Raw genomic sequence first — 25,519 nt, 5'->3', positions numbered from 1 at the left:
TGAGTGAAATTTACTGAAATTCTTAGATTGATATAATTTTTTTTGTATTTTACTTAATGCTGATCTTGTTAGAATTTTGTTTCACAACTGATTTTATGTTGTCATGCTCTTTTAAGATTCCCTTGAAAATATGCAAGAGATCAGGCTACTAAATACTTTCTTGTTGTAAAAACCTGACTGTTGTGGTGGAAGCTGTTAAAATAATTTACATAACCGAAGTTATGGGTTTAAAGATCAGTGATTTGAACTTCATAAACCACCACTAAATTTATGATTAAAAATTTGGCAGACCACTGATGTAATTTTATTTTTTTTTTAAATAAAAAAAAAAGTAAATACAATAATTGGAAAACTTGTTTTTTCTTAATATGAAATGCGTCTATTAAAAGTGACCAAGTTATAGTTGAATTATTTAAATAAATTGAAAAATGTTATACATTTTTGCATAATGTTTGTTCCTGTTTGTTGAAATAAGTTCATAGATTTTGGGTTATGACATCAGATGAAGAGCTGTGAGGTCTTAAACATGTATACTATCCCTGATAAGTTTGATTACTCATGATTTTTTTAATTTGAAACTTTATAAAAATTGGAATGTCTCTATTTTTCTGCAAATGGACTGCTGATAGTCTATGGATTACTAGTTAGCAACCATTGCAAGAATACCATTTTTAAAAATATTTGCAGAGTTATTGCAAATAATATACATGTGCACAAGTGGTAATGATGAAATACGCATGAAATCATAAATATATATTTTTTGAAACAGTTTTTTTTTTTTTAATTTTTTTTTTAGCCTTTTTTCTTTTTTTTGTCATTACATTAATTTAATAAAATTGTCTACAAATTTTATTATATAGATTCATTTTCTTCTAAATTACTTTACAACAATTTTTAAAAATTGAATGATTCTATAACTTGTTTTCAATCTATTCATTTGATTGAGTTTTTCTTTTCTAACCATTATCTTTTAAAAAGCAATTCAATCAATTTGATTGTTTATAGTATATCATTTGTACAGAGTACCATATAAATTATGCAACAACAAAATTAATGAAGTTTGCAGAGTTATTGCAGATAATGTACCAGTGCGCAGGGGTAAGTCATTAAAATGTGCAGATGTGAAACTTGGAGTTGCCAGCTGAGTATAGATTAAAGACGAGTGATGAACTCCATCTCATTCATAGATGTAAACCAATTGTTCAATGACAGAAATCGAGAAGAAGCTTTCTCAGCCATGTTTAACCCCAAACAAAATCTCAGGAAGAGATCAGGCTGCAGGTGTGGGCTAGAGGGCAAAAGAATGGTTTTCTTTTAACTAATATTTGAATCTTCTCTTCTGAAGCGCTTCCTTCTGGCTACAGAAGTACTGAGGGTCCAGTGAAGGATGTTTAACTGCCTAAGAACAGGTATGGGACTATCAAAAACTGCTATGGCTAGATGAGATACAAAACTGATCCAACCATTTGTGAATATAAAGTGGGGATCGATACTGTTTTGTTTCTCCTCTGCTCCCCAACAGATGCAGCTACTGGTTTTGACTATTGAATGGAATTTGATGGAAAAATATGCCAAAAAAATAATTTTTTTGAATGAGATAATGCTGGCACACTGTCATTGAAAAATGTCATTAACTTTATTGATTAGAAAATACAGCATTGACAAAACTGTAAATGCCACAGCTCCATTGATAAATGTTGCAACAATTCTATGAAATTTTGAGGTGAGTGTTGATAATTTGGCTTTGAATTATTCAGATTACTATGCTCATCTTGAATATTTTTCTCACATTGTTTCAGATGTAACTTCTAACTTTCAAGTGCACCTCATTGAACTCTGGAAATTTGTATGAAATTTCAAACTGAACCTTTTATGTAATCCAAGTGAGAGTCTATTAAGATTCAATTCTTAGTACATTCTAGAGTTCAACAAGATGCACCTGATGAAGGTCAGAGATTATATCACTTGAAACATGTGAATAACATCCAAAATAAGAGCAGTAGTCTGAATAATACAAATTTTAGGAATTCCCAATCTCATAGAATAAAAAAAAGGCTCACGCAACACAAATGAGCAAATGCGTTTACTGAATTAGTGCAGCTTTTTAGGGATGTTGTAAGTGTAAAAGAGAAACAAAACAGAATTGAGATTTAAATATTTTTTATATTGTAAAGGTGTATAACATTTTCTTTAATGCTTATTGGACATGTGTGGATGTACATCTAGCTATGTTGTTTCTAGTATACTGAAGTAGTTATGTTAGTATGTCATTTGATAAATTCACTGCATTCCTTGAGCATTTTGTTGTGTTTACACTCTGTCTGCTAAAAACTTGTTTCAGTTAATCACATCAAAAGTGTTCCGATTGGTTAATCAGCATTACTTTACATTTTTAATTGTGTATGGGTCATGTGACCAGATCTGCAGACATAGTTGCAGACAATGATTGTAAGTATCTCTCATTTCCACTGTGTATGTTTGCTTTAGAAAGGATAAGAAAAAGTGAAACTAAATGAATATACAAAGAAATGCAGTGGCTTTAAATGCCAGTATTATAGTTTACTTTTACTCGTCTTGATGAGCATATAATAAAGTAAATCAGCCTGTTTCCATTATGGTCAAGACCGTTATTGGTGGAAAATGTCTCCTTATATATTATTTAATGCTGAAGCTATAATTTGAATAGTAATATTAAAAAAGTATTTAATGAAATGCTGTTAGGCTGGTTATAGCAGTATTTGTAATTATTTAATTTTATATTTAAAAAAAAAACATGTAAAATTTTGGGTTGTCTTTTGACAGCCTTGTAACTCTTGCTTCCCTCATGTTTTGTCCTTTTAGTCCTCACATTCAATCATCATTTTTGACAAAGAAAAAAAATTGCTGTTTTCTGGATTGACTGTTTTAAGTGGATGATAGAACTTTTTAACCCTCTGATGGTATTCATAATCATTCAACTGTCAGTGTCATTAACCCTTATCCTTGAGTGCCATTTAGCCTTGATACGTGGTGACTCATTAGTAAGTAGTGATGAATTAACATTTGAATTGATAAAAATATATGCATGTTGAGTAAAATTATATTCTGTAGAATTGTAAATTTCTAAAAGATGTTTTTTGAGAAAATGGCAACTGAAAATATTGATTCCAAATTTTTCTATTTGCCTCAGTTTTCTCTAGAAATACCATATAGTTTGTCATCAATTGATTTCAAGGTGTTGTGTGAAGAATGAGTGAAAATAACTGTTGAAATTTCTCTGGGATCCTAGACAACATGCACATAACTAATTGGTTTCAGATTTATTGGTTGATTGGTTAAGTGCCAAACTTGTTGTAGGCATTGCTGTTCATAGTTTAACAAAAAAAAAAAAAAAAAAAAAAAAGCCTGGCAAGTCTTTTGGCCATTCATGATTCTTTCTAAATTACTTCTTCCATGCTTCAATTGAGCAAGAGGTATTATCAGTTCTGAAACTATATTTGATATTTTCTGTCGTCAGTAAAAGATAAATCCTTTTAGACATAGAAAAATCTTATTTTTGTTTCAATCCAGAGTGCCCCTCTTTGGGAAGCTAGATTTTCTTCACATTAAAAACTGTCCTCATGTCTAACTCTGCTCTAGTGGGAAGGCAAGTAAATAGGGACTTACAATGGTTAGCAGTTTCCTTTTTGTGAAACTATTTAACCCATAGTTGAGGTAGATAGTGTTATTTTGGAGTATTCCTTCTCATAGACTAGTTGTCCTATTAAGGATTGAAAGTCTAGTATACGCTACTATTTCACCTATAAGAATAGGAGAGATTGGTTCATAGGTTGATAAGGTGAATCAATAGCGTCAACAGAACTCTAATACAACATAAGCCCATGGTCTGCACTAATAAGCATTGCTCTACTGTCACTTTCAATTTTTATGATCTGTTTCTACAGTTATTATTACCATCAACACTCTTTAAAAAAATGGGTATCTGATCACCAAAAATGAAATGCAACAAAGTGATTGCTGATAAATTGTTGTTGCTGAATGTCAAGTTAAGTTTTACACATTTTAAAATAAATTGTTCCCAAATTGAATGACATTATTAATAGAATTTTGTCCTTTCCTTTTCTTACCCTAATACTGACATTGACTATTTATTATAGTCTCTTAAAGTCTGCATAGTCTTTTTTATTTTTCAAATAATCTTTTTATATAATATATATATATGTGTGTGTGTGTGTGTATATAGATACTATATTTTCAAATATTGTTCATATTTATCATATATACAGACCTGATAAGGCTAATATATCCTCTTTGTATCATCTTTTTTTGTCTGTTGTTTGAGTGTATAATTTATATTAACAAATTTTACAATCTAAATTTAAAGAGAAATGTTGCTTCAAGACCTTTATAAATGCATTACTTCTTCCATTTTGAACTGCACCTTGTATTGTTTAATTAGTGGTTGTAGTTAATGCAGATCATCCCACTTGTTTCTGTTGACATGATCCCAATTCTTGGTCATAGACTGCAGTCATCAATCTATTCATAATACCAATCCTATATCAATTTCTTTTATAAGGACATAATTAAAAAGGTCATTTGTCTATGATTTTGTATACCAATTAGATTAATGGAAATGAACTATTAGAATTGGTTCAAGTGCATTTTTGTTAGACTTATCATTCTTAACCAAAATTTTTTATATTTATCCATTATCATCAGCATGCTTATCCATTCTTTCAATGTGACCAAACAGTTTACTGTTCTGCACACATTTTCCTATATTCTCCAGATTAAATCTTTATTTGATATCGGTTTGTCTTTATGACTCGCATTACACCGCTGTTGTATCATTCTTATATATCATGTGTATGAATGAATGTTCAATGTTGAATGGCTAGTCCGCTCAAACAAAGCAGATGATTAAGGGAGATTTTGTCTGGATTTCTCCCTTGTTTATGACCTAGCACAGATTGTTAATGAACCCATTTGGGTATTCCATGCTGACGGACAATTTGCAAGTCTTCTAGATCCTTTTCTAACAACATGCCCTGACCTGTGCTCATCTTTAGTTTCATATTTGCTAGTGTTGGGACGATTGATCGAAATCGGGAATCGTAAAAATCGGAACATTTGGAGGCATCAGAATCGGTATCGGAATTGAAAATATTTTCTGATGCCAAATCGATTCTTCTAATTGTCTTTTTTTTATTTGATTTTGTTTTAGTTAAAATCTTCCATTGCTAGTGATAGTGATAAATTAGTAAATATTTATTGATTTTAAAATACCAGTAAAGCTAAAATCGATAGATCATCCTCCACAAGTGTATTTTGACGTTTAGAAAAATATTTGCATATTTAACATGTGTTTTTACGGGAATTGGGGAAAATAACAATCTTATAATTGAATAATTAGAGATTTATAAAGAATCGGAATCGGTAATTGTATCAGAATTGGGGAAAAATATTGGAATCATCCCATTCTAGTATTTGCTAGGTTATTCTGATCACTCAGTTGTCTCAAAGATACAAACAGAATATAACAAAACCCCAAATATCCCACTCCATTGAACAGTGTATCCATACTCGATGGCTGACTCGAACATTTTCCAAATGTTCATATTGGAATTATCCTTACACGCTGTTTAAAAAGAATGTATCCGCTATAGCATCCAACTTAAATGATTGGTTAATCATTGGCATAGACAACTACATACCCTCCAAGGAATCCCAATAGAGACCAAACAGTACACCCCTGAATGTATTGCGCTATTACTTTAAATGTAATAGATGTTTTGAAACTAAAAGTTGCTTTTACGATTGCCAGCAATCACTGCAAAAGGATTATAGAAAATGCGAGTCATCTGCTCAGTCCATCAAGTTTCAAGTAGAACAGTTTTAATGAATAACAAGATCCTGAACAGATGCAATTCCTCTATCCAAACCATCAATTGACTTGAGATAATTTTGTCAGCATCTGACAAAGCCAAACTCTTTGCCAAGAACTTTGCATCAAACTCAACCCTATGCAATAAGGTTTGAGTTTGATCCCGAATTTCCTCACAAGACCGAAAGTAATCTGAGGAGCATCCACATATCTGTTCATGATGTTGTCACACTCATCAAGAACCTTGATACCAGCAAAGTAACTGGTCCTGACAATATTACTCATAAATAGTACTTAAAAAGCTGGAACTGGAATTAGTACCCATTCTTGAAAAGCTGTCCAATCGATACCTAAAGAAGTACTTTTCATCATCTTGGAAAAACTTATTAGTCTGTCCAATATTAAAAAAATGCTGGAGATTGGTCTTCTGTATCTCAGCATAAACCAATTGGTCTTCTGTATCTCCGCATAAACAAATTAGTCTTCTGCATATTATGATTAAGTTGCTCAAATCTGTGTTTAATAGAGAAATTGTCAACTATCTCAGCAAAATCAACCTACTCAGTGACTAGCAATATGATTTCCATCCTGTGAAGTACTAACTGTAATTTCACATAGGATCAGTGAATCTGTTGATGGGGGGGATTCTTCTCAAGACCAATAGCTTTTGACATACCAAAGGCATTTAATAGGGTTTGGAATAAAGATCTACTCCAATATTTCCAGCTATGGAATATCTAGAAATGTATTTTCAACCATCAAATTTTTTCTCTCCAATAGGTTTATACAAGTAGTCGTCAATTGGCAGAAGCCCAGAATGTACATATTATCAATGCTGACATGCCTCAAGGATCCATCCTGGGCTTAACTCTTATCTTTGTCAATGATCTCCCAAATTACATTCTAAGTTCATTTGTTGACATACACAGATGGCATTGCCATCTATGGCAACACTTCAAAGGCCTTCGAGTCTCTTACCTTAAGCACATCGTGCAATGGGTCAAAAGGTGTCTGGTTAATTTGAACGCATCCTATCTATCTTTTCACTATATAAATGCTCTGATCCCCACTCTGTCTCAATTGATAGCATTACAAATTGATTTTTTTTTTTTTTTTTTTGTTAGATCATTATTTTATTAACTTGCATGAAAAGGGTTGTGTAAAAGATGTTTAAACCCGTTTGAATTATGCAAATACCATCAGTAGTTCAAAAGTTATGAGAATTTTAAGTGCCAAAATTTGTTTTTCCGTGGACATTTTTCTTTAGAAAAAGTGGGCTAAATTACAAACCTTAACATTTCAAGAAATTCAGTAATTTCGCCAACATTTATTTATTTTTCAAGCTATTCTCATGAAACCTAGTACTCTTATGTAAAATTGTGTGCTCTTTCGAATTATGTAGTCAAATCTGTATTTTTCTTTTTTTTTTTACCATAAGCCATGAAATATAAATTAAGAGGTTCAAATTTCAATTTTTTTTTTTTTTTTTAAATTGATGCATGGTATCATACAGTTGGTGTCTATGAACAAAACTAAGTATTATAGTGGTATTTAAATATAGCTTTATTGAGAGTAGGTATTTGCCTGCCTCCCCACCAAAGGAGAGCTTAATATTGGGTGTAGCTGTGGTGTCGTATTTCTGATATTTTTATTAAATATAAACTAAAAATAAAAATGTATCTATATAAATGATAATAAACTTTAAAGACTAAAAAATTTTAAACAATAGAATAATTAACCTTTTTTCTGATTGGTCTAAGACTTTTGGTTATTTGAAGCTGCCATAAAAAAGAAATAAAAGGACTGCCATCTGTTAGCATAGCTAGAAAACAATCGTTTGTTTTGGAAATTAGAAGAGCATTGAAAACCTAAGCAGGTAGTCATTTTAAAGAAAAATATTAAGGTGGAAACAAGGTAAAGATTTACTGTTTTATTTTTATTTACATAGTTGAATTTTCATTAAAACAACAGAATATAAGTGACATAAACAACAAAAATCAACACTTTTTATATAAAAATGCATCACAATGAAATTCTTTATCGAACCACCTAATTTTTATGTTTGGAAACCAAATATTTTAAGTGATTTTAAAAACAGTAAGAACGAACACCTGTGAAAGGCCGACATTATTTTAAAACCCTAACCCTTGACGTGATTTTTATGCATTTATTTCTGTGATAACCTAAAAATTAGATGGTTTGATAAAGAATTTCATTGTAATGAGTTTGAATTGTCCCCCCTCCCCCTTTTCATGATTTCTCTTCTGTTATTTTATCGCGCCGTGATAAAGTTTGTGAAAATTTATCTAATATTAAAAAAAAAATACATTTTATTTTTATTTTATAAATAAGATATTTAAACGAAAAAGATGATATCTAGATATGTTTTTTCATATCGTAAAGTTTTCCGATATAAAAAGGTAAAGAAACGTTTTTTTTTTTTTTTTTTTAGATATCCTCAGTTAAAAAAAAATCTAATTTGTTTTACAGATTCGAAAAAGTGGTCTCTACAATGAGTTAAAAATAATGAAAATATACAAAATACTACTAGAAACCCACCCAATCACGAGGACCTTTATTGATTGGGTTTCTAACAGTGTTTTGTATATTTTTAAATCCTTAAGATTTCAAAGACATGAGATACCATGTAGCTATTTTTCTTATGCTTGTAATGCTCAACACTATTTACTTTTTGAAATAAACAAACATTTTACATTAAATAAAACACTAAAAAATTTATCCAACTAGGTAGAAAAGTACCTGTGAAGAAACGGTTATTATTATTAGTATTTTATTTATTTTTTGCCTTTGGTACCATTTATTTGGGTGCTTATGCACTTATGTTACCATGCTATTTTTCAAATAGTATTTTCAAGTTAAATTAAAGTTTTACAATATCTTTTTTTTTTTTTTTTTTTTTTTTGTTGGGTGAAAGTACAGAAACAAAAGACCCACCACTCCCTGCATTAAGAAAGGGTTTCTAAATAATAATGCTATTTCAGTATGGTAGGATGAGTGCACAAGTACCTTTTTATTTGTTATATATTTGTTTTTTTACCACTAAAAACACAATTCTACCTTAAGTACAAGTAAGAAGTTATAAATACCATGATAACAGAAACACATGTACTAAAAGCATAAAAAAAACAATAGTTTTGGCTCGGTATTGTTTGGAAATTAAATTTGATAAACTTGAAAATAATTTTTAAATTGACAAACTCAGAATAAAAAATGAAATTGTTTTTTTTGCTTTCGTTTTGAAAGCAGAAAAAAGTTTTCTATTTTTAAGAGAATACAAATGAAACTCATTAATGCGCTGACTTTAGTCAGCGCATAGTGAGCTGTTTTCTCGCTAAGCAAATTTGAATTTTTATAAAAGTTAACATTTTAAAGAAATTTCCACAATAATTATCAAATATTTACATATTATACATGAAAATAATTCTGAAACTATTATCTATATGAAAATTGATGACCTATGCCAATTTATCTTATCAGTTATGAAATATTCTTTGTCACCTTTGCTCAGTTGTAACTTTGCTTCCTGTGGTCGTAAAAATATAAATCGAAGTCCAGTAGAGATGAACTTCTATGTTTATATAGCCTGTAAAATTTCAGCCATATCCAATCAAATTTAAATCTGCGCATGTGTATCCAAACGTAACGTATGAAATGTAAACATGGAAAAAAATAGTCTCCTTTTTGCTGTCGTCATTTTTAACCATTTTTTCATTTTTAACTTGGAGCATAAAAACATTGAATTCATAAAAGCAAAATAAATTAACATCATTGGAATGCTTATTCTATTCTTTCCATCGATGTAATTCTTTTCAAAATTGACCCACAAATAAAAAGATATGACTTGTTGAAGCACATTAAGTATATAATATTGCCAATGTCCATGGAAATAGAGCACACGCTTGTAATGGTACAATTGATATGAATGGCTCTCGTTTCAAAAACACTCCCTGTTTTGACAAGCTTCTAGGTCTGACCTTCACTCTTGACTTGAAATGGAAAACTTACATCGAATTTGTTGTAAAGGTCACTGGAAAAAATAATTGTCTCATTCTAATGTGCCAGAAAGTATCTCACTCCAAACACAATCCTTTACCTATGTAAGAGCTGAATACATCCTAAAATGAATATTGTTGCTACATCAGGGCAGGAGTTGCTCAGAGCACATATCGTGCCTTGACAGAGTTAAAAATTGTCTTCGAAACCTAGTTGGTAATTTCTTCTCTTCTCTTTAACCTCTTTCCAACAGAAAAAACGCTGTGGGCCGGTCTCTGCTCTATCATTATTTTTGTGGCAAGTGAATACTAGAATATTTCAATTAAAAGTCAAATATGAACAGGTAAAATTATAGAACAAAAGGCCAATCAAATGAGGTATAGTTTGTTTAAACAGTTACATTAAATTTAGCTTAAATTTGCAATTTTTGAAAAAAATTACAAGTGCGGACTTTCTTTTTGCCGCCTGTGTAACTTGTTTTCTGTATTATATTTGAAGAGCATTTTAAAATAGTCTTAGACTGAATAATTTTAAGATGCTAATATATATTTAATTTAAAGCTATTATACAAAGATATCTTTTTTTAAAAATAAGAATGTGTATTGTTTGGATGAGTAGACATTTTAGAGCTTGTATATTGCATCCCATCTTGAATTGGAAAGTGTCAAAAGAAAAGTGACTCCACTAATGAAAGGAATAAAAATCTTGATTATAAAAGTAACTTAGAATTTAATAATAATGTAATAACTATACCAGAAAAAACAATGTGGTGGATTTGATTGTTACTTTCCAAATAATTTCTAAATATTATCAAACATAGCTTATTAATATATCTCTTCACACTTAAAATCTATTGGCAAGAAAGATTTAAAAAATGAAATCGATCGCACATAAGGATTTTTCTAATAGATTAATATATTTTTAAAAGAAATCAGCTTAACAAGAGCATGAAATAGTTATTTTGATTAGTATATCCCCTGTTATTTATTTATATACACACACATATGTCTCTCAACTGAACCATTTTCGGTTTGTCTTGGCCACATTTGAAGTCCACTGGAGAAAGAGAAAGGTCACAGGGAAAGGCAAAGGATATTGCTGAAAGTCTCTAGCTGGAACTTTACACAGCGATGGCCAATTGTGTGATGGTCGTTCATGCACAAAACCTTGAGTACTTGTGCTGTTCATATCCTCCATTGGTGACAAAGCAGGCCTGTTTAGGTACAGCTCCGCTTTCCTTGCATGATAGGTACTGTGATCTAGGATGGATCTGCTTCGGATCCTTTTGATATCTCAAAGGGTATAAAGCAAGGGTGCACTTTATTTTTCAGTGATGCTTATGGGGATAAAAAAAATAAGACTGAAATTAAACAAAGAACAAGTGAATTTATTGAAAACCTGGAAAAATCATGGATTACAATAGAAAAATGTGAGCATGAAAAGTAATATGGTTAAGCTTAAACATAGAAAAGTAAAGGACTAATTGTTAAAACTGGAAAAGAAAAAGACAAGATATTCTAGTAAAAAATATAATAAATTTATAACTTAAAATATTGCAGCATTAAGAATTTTTTTTTTTATTCAATTTATAACATAATTGGAAGTCAATTTCTAAAAGTCAGCCAACATGTAAAATAGATGTTAAAATGAATATGATGATTTCCAAAGAAATTATTCTTGAATGAAAATGATTCCATGGCCATTATATGTATTGCAAATAATAATGTTGCTTTATTTTTTTTAATATACAGCTATTTTAAATTGGTATTTAAAAAGAAATTCTTTATTTTCACACATATTTTTATTTTACTAATTTGGAAATTGTTTCATATCAGTAAAAAAAAAAAAAAAAAAGAAGATTTTATGATATTTACTAGCTTTCATGTGACTTAAAATTCTGTATTCTCTAGGATTGATGACAAATTGAACAACTGTTACAACTCCTGTATAAACTAACTTCAAATCTTATAAAACAATTTAAAAAAAAGGTTGACTTATAACACTCTTACCGTCCATCTAGAATCTTTTTTTTTTTTTCTGAATACTGTTAAGTGCCAAATTTTCAGATCTTGTATAGATACATATATGAAGAAATTTGGAAAAAAAAAAAACCCCAGACTGTTACAGCTCCATCATATAAACTGGTATTAAAAAAAAATCAAATCTGTTAATCTCCGACTTGATACGTTCAATCTGTGGAAATAGACATTGTTAATCCTCATTTGCACCTAAAAAAAAATATCTTACGTTTATGAAAACACACGGCACAAGTATTGGGCATTACAATGAGAAACAACCTTCTCTCTACCTTTTAGCTAAGGTCAATGTCAGTAATGATTTTACTACACTTTAGCTTCACTATAAGCAAATAATTGCATGTTCAGAGAAGATGTTTCAAAATATTCAGTCATGAAAGCAGACTAATTTCTTCTGGTGATTAGCGAATATCACCGAGTAGGTTTGTATTTAAAATCAATAGGATCTTCTCGATTACTTGTTTTAATTAATGTCTATCAATAGAGTAATCTTATAAAAATGGTTCTTGTGTGTTATCCTGCTAAAAATGCAATCCAGTTTACTAATAACTGAAAAATAGTTTTGTTACAAAATTTAAAAATTGTTATATATTTTGGTTCAACTCTCATGAACTATTTTAGAGTTCAACAAAAAATATTTATAAAATAAAAATGCAAGATATATTCGTGAATAGCTATTTTCAATTAACATTTCAAAGAAAAAAAAACAAAAAAATACCATAATTAAAAAAAAAAAAAATTATTTTTTAATGTTTTCCTTTTTCTTTCTTTTTTCCTGTTTTTCTGTTTTCTCATTTTTTTCATTTTTCTTGCATTTTTGTTGTTTTTCTTGTATTTTTTTGTTTTTCTCGTTTTTCTGTTTTCCTTGTTTTTTTTTGTTGTTTTTCTCGTTTTTTTTGTTTTTCTCGTTTTTTTGTTTTTCTCATTTTTTTGTTTTTCTCGTTTTTTTGTTTTTCTCGTTTTTTTGTTTTTCTCGTTTTTTTGTTTTCTGTTTTTCTTGTTTTCTGTTTTTCTTGTTTTCTGTTTTTCTTGTTTTCTGTTTTTCTTGTTTTCTGTTTTTCTCGTTTTCTTCTGTTTTTCTCGTTTTCTTCTGTTTTTCTCGTTTTCTTCTGTTTTTCTCCTGTTTTTTCTTTGTCTGTTTTTTCTTTCTGTCTGTTTTTTCTTTGTCTTTCCTTTTTTTACCTTTTTGTTTTATTTTTTCCTTTTTTGTTCAAATTATGCTGACTAATTTCTTTTAATAGTTGTCAAGTGAAATATACTTTTAATTAAACAAAACTGTTTAACTCTCATGTCTATTAAATATACAATCAGTTAAAGACTAGTGTAAATATTGTTTCATTTGTTAAATTATCTTAGGCCTTCATTATTGATTCATAACATGATGAATTGTTGTTTAACCATAACAGAAAATGCATTATTTCCTTTGTTTTGAAGCATGACTGATTTTAGTGTACATTGTGTTAGCTGATTCAACTTTTTACCTGCATGTTATTTGCACCTGCACAACTTATTTTTTTTATGAAAGACCTTTCATTTTTAGCAGCAGATTTCTTTCTTTCAGGGGTTTCAATTCTTTTAATGTTTTATTTTTATTTTTTTAAATATTTTTACATTTCAGTTTAGCATTATGACATGTATAATTAATTCATTTATTCTATATCCTTTTTTCTCCAGCCATATATTAAAAAGAAGGAAGAAAAAAAAATAACAATGTTTCCATTTTAATCAGTCTCTTTCTAATTGAAATTCTTGGTAGCTCTAAAAGATTGTAAACTTATGGGGTAATAAAATAAGCAATATATATATATATATATATATATATATATATATATATATATATATATAAAAGGCTGGTGTATATGACCTTCTCACCCTCCATCTAAATTCTGAATACTATGAAAAATCTTCAGATGATACAAAAAAGAATTTTGAAAAAAATATTTTGTCAATTTTTAGTAAGGATGTTCGGTTTTCTCACACATCTTCATTTTTCAGCAGTTGTTTGACCTCTAAATCATATTTATAAACCTGTTTGGAATTTCGAATTTAAGGATCATATTTTATGTTAAGTTTAGATAATACTCTCCTAAAAGTTGAGGAAGTTGATTAAAAAAAAAAAAAATAATTTTTACTAAAAAAAAAGTGTGCTGTACTAGTTATGAGATATAAACAATATAAGTATGCTGCACATGCATGAATAAATTTGTCATTTACACATTGCAAGTTTTCATGATAATTTACTAGGGAAGGGTTATAGGCATAGGGGCTTTAGGGTTTATGGTTAAACTTTTATTTTTTTATTTACTTTTTTATTTATTTTTTAGACTGTTAAGTAAAGAAAAATGTGTTTAGTTGGAGAGTGCAATACATTTTCTACAAAGTATCACTGGAAAACCATGTGAAATTCCTATCCAGTTTTAACCAAGAAAAAGTTATATATCGCTATTTTGAGGATTTATAATTTATCATTACCTAAATCTGGTCTACACACGACCCACATGTAGATATGAACTTCCTTTCAAAAGGCGGTATTAACCTTACAATATTAAAGCTTGGATACCATATAACATTTGTTCGACTGAAGATACTTATATCACATAGTTTTGTCTTGTTTATTATGTTCTTTCAATTCATCCAAGTTTCATGAACTTGTATTGCATTCTCGCAGTTTTCTAAACCTCAAACATATCCATACACTATTTAAAATGCTTCATGCAAGCTATAAAAATATTTTACAATATCTAATTATCCTAAGTCTATTTTTGTGCACTTTACTTTAACAAGTATTTATCCATAAGCTAATCTCTTTATTTAATGAAAGAAAGAGTACATGTTTGTAGTTAAATTAATAAGTTCAACAAGATAATTAACCTGAATAGTGACCCAAAATTTATAATTCCCATTGTATATTTAGAAAAGGAATAAAAAGCTGTTTGTATATCAAAATTATTTGTTGTGAAAATTGATTTTCGTGTTCTTCATAGATATCATTTCATAAAGTATAAAAGTTTTTCATTATTATTAATATTAAACTACAGACATATTTAAAAAAAAATGTTTTAAGAACCACTATTTATTAGAATGTTTGAATAATACTTAATTGTATACGATCATGTTTTTTGTTTTTTTTTTAATACTAACCTTTTCTAGGTACCTAATCATACATGCTTTTAAAGACTCAAGCATATTAAAAAGCAAGTTGAAAAATAGGTACTTTGGAACTTAGAGAACTAAAGCAATTTCCTTTTTTCTTTATTTCTATGGTGAAACTTTTTTTTTTTTTTACATATGTAGATTAACAACCTTTATTGCCTCTCCCCAATGAGATTCTATTTTTTATAAGCGATTATGTGTAAACACCCTGAAAAAAAACTTGTTTCTCTTCTCAGAAATTTTATTTTCTGCTGAAAATAGGTTTAGAAATAAATAGGACTGCAGAATATTTTTTAAAGTTCAATGTGCATACAATTTTCTTTTAAGGTTTACAATTACTAAATAAAATTAGTCCATAGTAGTGGTCTGTTTGCATCTTTTTTTATCTATGATTATTTTTTCTTATACATATTTCTTTTTGATATTTATATTAAACTTAACCGAATTAAATATATTCAATTTCTCAAGTAAAATTCATAATATAAATTGGCCTGATGAGCATGACTAGATTAAGGAATATGCCTTATGTATGTATTTAATATCACTATCTTCAATTTTTAAAAACTAAACGTGTTACATTTTCAGAAATGTATATTTGTATTATTTGGATTATTAAGACTACTATTCTCATTTTGGCTATTTTCACTTTTTATTTTTAGCACGTTTTCACTGCTAACCGTTTTCAGGTACATCTTTTTGAACTTGGGAATCTTTGCTGAACTCAGGAACCTATATAGAATTTCCAAATGAACCCTTTATTTAATCTACAGAGGTAGATTGTTTACATTTTGTCAGCCACAACTGGTAGAAGTGTTATAAAAGTAAAAGTTATTGCTTCTAGTAAAGATTGAACTTTCAACCTCCAAAAGACTTAGCATTTCTTTCAAGCATTTGGTCATATGACACTTTGTTACGTTTTATGCAGTCATTTACATTATTATTGTATTTTACAATATCTTTCAAACTGCACTGATTGGACAATGTTGCATCATCTGGTCCTCTTCTCTTCACATTTGCAAATGGTTGTGTCGATTTTGTGGCCTCGTTTAACCATAGCAACTTTTGATTGTCCCATTCTCAAGCAACTCTTTTAGAACTTATTGTTTATCAACACTTTATCCACATAGACATTATGCAACAAATAAACCAATGTGTATTCATTCTTTTTGCAGACTCTTATCCTCATCTTCATAGTTATTGTTTCATCACATGTCGGCCAACTCATCCTTTGGCCTTCTTCAGGTAATTAGCCACAACAGGATAAGAATGCAGTCTTGTAATTGTATCCCCAGTAATTACTGCCTTCTATAGTTGCTGTCTTCAGACAATGCTCACCTGGAATGCCTCTATCCACTACGTCACAGGCTCAGAACAAATATAAAGATGAGAATAACTGTCTGCAAAAAGAATGAATGTACAAATTATGAAACTTCGCCTCTAAATGATTCCAAAAAATAAAAAATTAAAAATGTTCGTATATTTATACATCTATTTCCACCTTGTCAATGCAAAGGTTAGCGAGTAAAACACGTTTTTTCTAGTCCTCTAGATGAAATCATTTTAAGGCAGACAACTACCTCATACTTACCTTATAATCTGAAATGAATACAGAAGGAAATTTTAATAAAAATTAATGATAATTGCTTTTATTCATTTCTTTAGGTCATCAGAAATTATTTCTGCAAAATTAAATTACTGATGTAATAAGTTTTATATGAACATTTTTATTAAAATTCATATATATTTAAATAAAAAGTGGATGGCGAATTTTTTTTTATTTTTTTATGGAAGGCATACACTAGTGTGACAACCAAGATGAGAACAATAGTCCAAATAAGATAAACTATCTATCCTCAACTAAAAAGTAATTCCCAAATAGGAAAAGGATGGATTTTTTCCTTGTACTTTGTTAGCTCCCTCTTAAGATAGATTATTTTATATTGTTTTTATTATGATTAGAGATAAGCCAGATGGAGCCAAATGTTTTAATTTTTGGGTTTAATTACTTTAAAGTTCATTGTGATTTTTATCTGTCTATATGTTAAAGACAGATTGAGTTTAGGAATAGTAATTGTTGTGTAAAAGATGAGAAATCATACAGAGAGATAAACTGTATATTTTTATTATAAAAAAAAAAATAGGTGGAGGCAATTATTGATAACTTCTGATGTAAATACATTCAGTGAGATTCTCCTTTCTGTTTTATGTGGACTTATGACAAATCTTTGTTGCAGCAGAGACCCTAGTTCACACTTCTGAAGTGATCTCTTCCTTACTGTCCCTTAGTCAGAGACAGCTTAGTCATTACTGCGCATTACACATCAATAGTGTTTTTTAATGTTTCTATTAATAGCTTTGTTTGATTGTATTCAGATGAAAGATCCAATAAAAACATAAAAAAACCCTGATATTTACAGATTCTTTCTTGCTTTAATAAATAACGAAACTTTTAAGAGTTTTATTCAGTTTTGGAGTCCACATTAATCTTGGCATTATTTCAAAACATACAAAACCATTATAATTAGTGTTAAAACAGTTGAATTGGAAACGCTAAATGTTGAAAAAAAAAAAATTAATAATAATACAAAACACTGAATTTTTAGCAAAAGTATAGTATAGTTAACAGCACAAAAAAGTAAAAAATATACGACAATTAACTTTTACCAAATGAAAGAAAATTTATTTTTTCTCTCGACTTACATAGTTTTTCAGTTTTAAAACCTTTTGGGAGTGTTTTTTATTTCAGAATGTGTTACATAGCCTCAAAGGCGTGTGGAAAAAAATGAATGAGCAAAAATTTCGATATATTGCAACTTATTTTTAAATAAAGAAAAACTTTAAAACAATTTTAGTAAGTTAAAAAAATATAAAGATCAATGCAAAAAAAAAAAATAAATGTTAATACATTGGGTGAGCGTTATAAGTTGTATTTTTTGTTCTAATTTTCGATTTTTCAGTTATTAAAACATGACATAGGTCTTTTTTACAAGCCTTCACTGCTATAAAACAAATTCTAAAAAAAAAAAAGTTTCATAATTAAAAAAAAAAAAAAAAAAAAAAAATGATTGATATAAAATTAAATTTTCTTGCATTTGTTGAAAGATTTTGTTGTATATTTGTTTTTCTCCTGTTAACTATATTACACTTTTGCTAAATTTTTAAATAAAACTGATATGAACGAATAAGGGAAATAAATCTGTATCATGCCAAAAGGGATATAATCCCTTCGGATTGATCATCAGCTGTAAGTGATGATCTTTATGAAAATTACAGGTTCAATCTTTACTACAAGCAATGATCAATTATAAAATAAAAGTGTTTTTATTTAGATTTTTATAAACTGATATAATACAAATTGATTTATTTCCCTTTGTCTTTTTGGGTTTGTTTATATCGGCAATATTAAAACTTTGACATTTATTATTTACCATTCAACTTTCTATAAATTACTTTTTTCCAAGAAAACATTAAATATAAGGTTCTATGCAATATTAGCAAATATATGCTTCCTCTTATTGTATATTTTTGCTAGACTTGGAAGATAATAGTAGAGAAACATATACTACCCTCCCCCCCAAAAAAAAAGAAAAGACCTGATGATTGATAGCAAGGTATCATAGCGATCTCCCCTCCAAAGAAAAAGTTAATGCCTTGGATGATATGACAACAGAACAGATAGTACCCTATCATTTTCACACACACACACACACACACACACACACACACACACGATAATTATGGAAGGATAGTATTATGAGGAACAAACATATACTATACTGACCCTCCAAAATAAGGAGCTAATAATTGGGATGGTCATGCTATAAAAGGAGAAGGTAATGCATGTGAGTATGGCATAGCAACAGAACAGATACTACACAAACCCCTTCCCCAAACAAGGAGGTTATACGTTGGGAAGATGGTCTTATGACAACAGAACAGATACTACATGACCTCTTCCTCAAAGGAACCTAGAAGGATTAACCTTCTCCTCTTGAAAATAGAGGAGATAATTTCTGAGAGAAGTCTCATGACAAGAGAAAATAAGATCCATCTTATTCGTACATCAAATAAGAAATGTGTTTTCAAATAAGAGACAATCAATAAGTTAAATAAAATTAAAAATTTTTTTAGAGGGTCGAGAAAATAAACAATACAATATAATAGTATTGTAGAATTAATAAACGGTAATCAACACTGGGGATCCTGAATTTGACTTCAAATTTGAATATATTGTCTGAAGATCGTGTGTGAAACCATGATTATAGCAAATTAAAAACAACTTTTTTTAAAGGAATATTAAACTCTGAGAAAACATCAAGCACAGTATGCAAATCAAAACTCTGAACCATAAGAAGCAGATTCCTTCAGCTGTGTGTGTATACACACACACACACACACACATAACAGGAAAAGTTTAGGTCAGAATAAAAGAATTCAAATATGTTAAGAAAATAAAAAAAACATGTCTTTAGAATATAATTTAAAGCTGATACGTCAATATGTTACAAATGTTGGAAAATTGATAAAATTAATAAATATATTGATTAAAAAAACTCTTACCTTCTGTATCTTTATTTAAATGTACTTTTTACTGCTAGAAATGTTTCTTAGAAATGTCCGTAAGTCAACATAATTAAATATTGATTACCAGAACATGTCCAAGGTATTTGAAATATGCAATTGATATAAACTATATCTTTTAAGTATTAACCATTATTTAGTGTTTAATGCTTATACAATCATCAGTCTAGGAAGTGATAATTACTGCTTGTTGGTAGATTTGAACCTAGTCTCCCTTGACTTTGTAGACTAACATTTTACCTCAAGGCCACCAGCAATTAACACAAGAATTGAGGAAAAGTGTCTATAAATGCTAAGTCAGTGGGCATACATAATAAACAGTCAGAGAGCATTCAATAATTGAAAATCGGAATGTTGCATTTCTGCTAAAGTTGACCACTTTTTCTTAATTTCTCAACGGGGCTAAACTTTATTTTCTTAAAAGGGTATATAGTATGTTATTTTAATATAAATATATATATATATATATATATATATATACACACACACACTCATGAGCAAAAAAAAAAAAAAAAATGGGCCAAGCGTGAAAGGAAGAAATCGATTTTTCAATATTTTTCATGAATTTTTGATAATTTTAACTGAAAATTTCTATTTTGCAGATCATTATTATTATAGCATATATTAAGAAGTGGAAAAATCAATCCTAAAAATGGTAAGACTGCATCTTGGCGAGGATATAAAAAAACCGAATTGCAGAGTTAAGGCAGTCGAAAATGATTTACAAGCAGATTTTTGATATTTTAAGAAAAGAAAATGTGGAAACATCTCTTTCTGTAGTGAAGCGAATTGGTCGAAGGTTCAAAGTCGAACACTTGGTAAAAGGAAAATCTGGATCTGGTCGCCCTAGAGCACCCACTTTGAAGGACGACCACAGGCTTAAATTAACTGCTTTGAAGGATTGAAAGAAAACTTACCATAGCAAAGAATTCAATACAGGAGCTGGAAATTCTCTTTCTAGATATACAATATCTAGACAAATGAAAGAAATGGGATTTTCTTCTAAAAGGTGTGCAAAAATGCCATTTTTATCTAAGAAGAACATCAACAATAGAAAGAGATTTTTCTCATGTTATGGCAAGAAAGATACAGACTGGTTCAGGAATGTTTTCTGGTTAGATGAATCTTGTTAATGATGCTCCCGAACGGTGCAATTGAAGAACTGGAGAAAGATTTTTGCCAAGTTGCATAAAAACGACAGTTAAATATGGGAATGGAGGGATAATGGTAGGGGAACTTTTACTGCAGCAGGAGTTGGGGAACATATTAGATGTGAGAAGTCACTCAATGCAAAGGAATACATTCGAATATTAGAAACAGGACTGTTACTAAGTATCTAGAAGCTGGGAATATCCCAGAATATTATTTTTCGACATGATAATGCCCCTGCACACATGCTAAAGTCATAAGAAAATGGTTTTCTGATAATTCAATTAATGTGATATTTTGGCTAGGTCAAAGCCCGATTTAAACCCAATCAAGAATATTTGGTCTATAATATCTCGTGCATTGGCTGGAAGAACTTTTTTGAATAATGACAAACTGTAGGAAGCTGTACAAAGCGAATGGGATAACACTTCCTCTTCGCAGTGTTCCGCTTTGGTTGAGAACATATCTAAAAGGATTGATCTTTTTAAGAAATCAAAAGAAATGCGATTCCATACTAAGTATTTATTAAAGTAAATGTCTTTTTCTGTGTTATTAGTCTCGTTTAAGTTTCCTTGTTCAATTGTTCATTGTTCAATATAGCTTTTAGTGCAATAAAATGTATAAAATTTGTTTGTCCCATTTATTTTTTTGCTCACGAGTGTATATGTAATTTTTTTTTTTTTTTTTTTTTTTCAGGTCTTCTTCCATTTTTTAAAATCTCATAGTTCGCTTTAAGAGCAAACATGTAAATACATATTTCTAAACCTTTGATATTGTGTTTGCCAACAAAAAAAGTAAATGCTAGTCTTATCTTTTGATAACTGGTGAGATGACCATTTTCTTGTTCTTTATTGTTATTGACATTTGTTTTCAGAAGCAGAACATCACATTATCAAACGACCTTGGGAGCGCAATTGGAACTATATGGGTGAGGATGAGCACTGCTTTGTAGTCCCACCACCATTGCTGTGTGGTGGGTAACTGGCGCTCTGCTCTCAGGCTTCCACTGCTGGCTGTCGTAGGCTACAATGCCATTTGTAGATTTTACCATCCCTTTCTCTTAAATCCCCCCCCTCTATCTTCAGCCTCTTTTTGATTAGATACATGCAATTCTTGAAGATTATCTAAATTATCTTAAATCAAACTTTGTGTATCAAATATTTTTATAATTTTAGAAGTGTCTAACGGTTGGCATGTCAGGGTTATTCAATTTCTTTTTTTTTTTTTTTTTAATTTTTAATTTTTTTTATGCATTTTAAATTAGTTGGTTGTAAGGAAATATGTTAATGCTTCGTTTGAAATGTTGTTCATGTTTTTATGGTAAGTATTTGAATGGTCACCCTGGTTGGGTTGAACCAACTTCTTGCCTTCTTCACCATATCCTGGACCATGGCAGCACATGCATGGTGATCTTGAGCAAGGTCGTACAAGATGGCTAACCAATCACCATTCCACCATCAAAGTACACCTTGATAATTGTTACCCAAATCCTTAGCAGTCCACTAATACTCTTCCATCACCATGCCAGATAAGTAACAAGGACCATGTTGTAAATTAATTTTTCTGGTACTTGTACAGAATAAGGGCTATGGTATTATTGGAAAACGCTAAAAGGTACCAAAACACTGAGTCAATGTAATTTACTATAATTGATTTATTTTTTTATTTGAACAAAAAAAAAAAAAAATCATTTAAAATTATATAAAATTTATAAAATTAAAAAAAAAAATTTATCAGTTATTTATTAGTTTTTTCTTTGTTCAATTTTTTTTCTTACAGTATCATTAAAATTGTCCAATAATTATTTATTGTATTTTCTTCATAACAGCAAAAAAAAATGTGGTTTCCACATTTTCAAAGTTATTACAAAGATAATTCAAAGTAGTAACAAATATTTTTCATTGACAAATTTGACCAGAATTTGTATTAAAAATAAATCAAAACTTTTGTTTGATACCTTCTAGTGTTTTACATAAACTACTTGAAAAATTCTGATGATTGTACAATCCTTATTGTGCACAAGAACCATTTTCCCTTTAGTTAAACTGTGTGCCCGAACAAAACTATAGAGACTTCAGATTAAGGTGTTGATGGAGAACCGTAGTTAAGACATTGCCTGTCGGTCAGCAACACAAACTGTATCAGATGCAGTCATTGTCAAAGACTTCCAACTTTTATTGATCAATTGGATGAAAGATTGATAGGCACACCTCTTAGTTGATAATGAAATCTCCTGATATCTTAACAAAGGCAGATTTAGTAGCCCCCATCTCTATTATTGACTTCCTTTTAAAGTTGTAATTCCTGTTTAGTAATAAATCCTACAAGGAGATAGTAAAATAAACTGTCCTAAGTCTTCTGGAAGTTAAAGGTTCAATCCTTATTACAGGTAATAACTAAATAGCATATAATTTCAACTTTTATCCAGTTGATAGAATGAGAACGATCTACCTCTATAGATTAAATAAAGTTTAGTTTGAAATTCTCTATAGATTCCTGATGCAGTAAATATAAATACATCCCGTTCTTTAAGACTATTTACTTGATTGTATTCTTTAATTACTGTAGCCAAGAAAACTCAATTACTTCAAACAAAAATATTCTTTTTGCAGGACATATCAGTTTCCAAGTTTGAAAAGACACACCTGCAGGTCAGATGTCATTGGCCAAAAACATTGTGAATATAACAATCAAAATGAGAAAAATAGTCTAAATACTATAAATTATTAATCCTTATCCAAAAATAAAAAAATCCTGAAAATATAAGTCGCTTTTTATTTGCATAAAAATGAATAAAGTCTTTGAATTTTAACTAATTGAATGAAGAACAATTGAACAACCTTGGCATGAAAACCGTTATACTTAATTATTTTGTCATATTTACATTCGTAATGCTTTCCTATTTTTTTTTTTTTTTTTAATATTTTTTAAAATTAAAATAGTTTTTATGCATTTATTTATTTTTTAGATCATTTTTAAAAAAAGATTAAAAAAAAAATATTTCTTAAATTTTATTTAAATCCTTAGTTTTGATCATAAATCTTCAATTGGGATCTTGGTCTTCGAACATCCATATGCACAGAAACACACCAAACACAAAACATTATTTCTGCTTTTTGCTCTCTTTCAATTGCTTTATTGTTGCCTTTTTCTTTGTTTAGGTTTGAGTTGGTCTTGTTGGACTTTTTCTTTCTCTTCATGTTAATTGCAAAAACTGGGTTATTGTTTAATTAGAAGAATTCAAAACTGCATTTTATGCATCCTGTCTGCACAACATATGAACATCATTTTCCCTTTTTTGTATATTCTGTATTTTTCGTAACCTGCTCATTTTTTTTTTTTTTTTTTTTTTTTTTTAAAGCAAAATGCTTATCTTATTTATAGCTTTACTTACTATCTGGATGTACCCGGTGTTGAGGAGTTGAGCTGTTGGGAAGTTTAAGTTTTTTTTTTATTAAATTTTGAACCATTGGAATGAATGGTTTTAGATATTAAAAAAAATGAATTCTGGAATTGAAATGTTCTGTTTGATTAAATTTTAATAAAACTTTAATAATCAAATCATTTTTTTTTTTTTAAATTTAATAGGAATTTTGTAAAATTTGCAAAAAAAATATTGTCCGTAATAAATTGAAACTTTAATAAATGACAATTATTAAAATTAACATTATTAAGTAGTAATATCTAAGTTTTCTTTACTATAACTACCCAGTGTTGTCTGTAAGCTTTTATTTTTTATTTTATCTTGGGATATTAATATAACTATATTATAAACATCTTGTTTAGGATGTTTGATTTCCATTAGTTAAAAATCACTAATTTTTGAATATTTTGTGTGTATCAGTATTTCTAGAGTTGTCTTTACACCATATGGATAAACGTTTTTTTCTTTTTAACCAGAAGACGATTTTTAGTTTAAAATTTTAATAATCTAGGGTCTGTCAGGCATGTTTATATGTGATGTATGGAAATGAAACCTGATCAGTGAGGGTTGAGTACGTGCATTGCATGGAAAGAATATGAGAATGATATGAAGGATATGTAATACTTTTTATAAAGAAAAGCTGGGGGCCTCAGAAATATTTATTCTAGACAATATAGGAAGATGTGTATAGAAGAGTAGACTTTAATGGTATGACTATGTTGAAAGAGTGGATGAAAGTCTTTGAATTAGTAGATGTAGAGCAATTTAAGTTTACAGGGGACAGCCAAGAAAGCCATAAGAGGAAGTGATAAAAATGGTCCTAAGGAATAAAAACTAAGTTAGTTTGAAAGTTAATTTCTTAAAGTCATCCAACACATGTCAACATATAAAACGAACATTGAAATAAAAGATATGATGAATACGATATAAGTCACTTGGTGGTGAAAAACATGGACACATAAGTGATCACAAAAATGTTATTAATATTGAGATTAGGGTCTCTTGTAATTTAAAAATGATTGATTTTCATAAATGAACTAACGGGACCAATAGACATTCTGCCAAATTGTTTCACCTCCTCACTTAACTGTTTCTGTACTTGTGACAAAAAATTGCTTTCTTCAAGCCTCATAAACTGGCAAAGAATCTACTCTTTCTGTATCTGGTAAAAAATGTACATCTAACTTTACCACAGTAAAGTCAATCTAGTTTTTATTTTTTTTGTTTGCACATTTTTTTATATGTTCACTAAATAACATTTTACTTGTAAGAAATATAACTTTTTTATATTCTTAA

The 25,519-nt window shown here is 29.2% G+C and overlaps 1 protein-coding gene across 8 annotated transcripts in view; it reads left to right on the top strand.

The window, feature by feature from the left end:
- Positions 1-25,519, top strand: part of LOC145286169 (rab GTPase-activating protein 1-like) — a 261,723-nt gene that overhangs the window by 89,905 nt on the left and 146,299 nt on the right. For 4 of the 8 annotated variants that reach the window (XM_080134949.1, XM_080134947.1, XM_080134948.1 and 1 more), the window contains exon 3: positions 21,674-21,727. The exons of the other annotated variants lie outside the window; for them this stretch is intronic. In XM_080134949.1, the coding sequence (XP_079991075.1) occupies positions 21,674-21,727 (54 nt within the window). The remainder of the gene's footprint in view (positions 1-21,673; positions 21,728-25,519) is intronic. 8 annotated transcript variants of the gene reach the window in all.

Source organism: Euprymna scolopes, chromosome 10 (genome assembly GCF_053919585.1).
Source record: "Euprymna scolopes isolate OS-2025 chromosome 10, ASM5391958v1, whole genome shotgun sequence".
NCBI classification, from domain to species: Eukaryota; Metazoa; Mollusca; class Cephalopoda; order Sepiida; family Sepiolidae; genus Euprymna; species Euprymna scolopes.
Note: the sequence above shows the minus strand (reverse complement) of the source record. Positions and strands in the feature narration are given on the sequence as shown.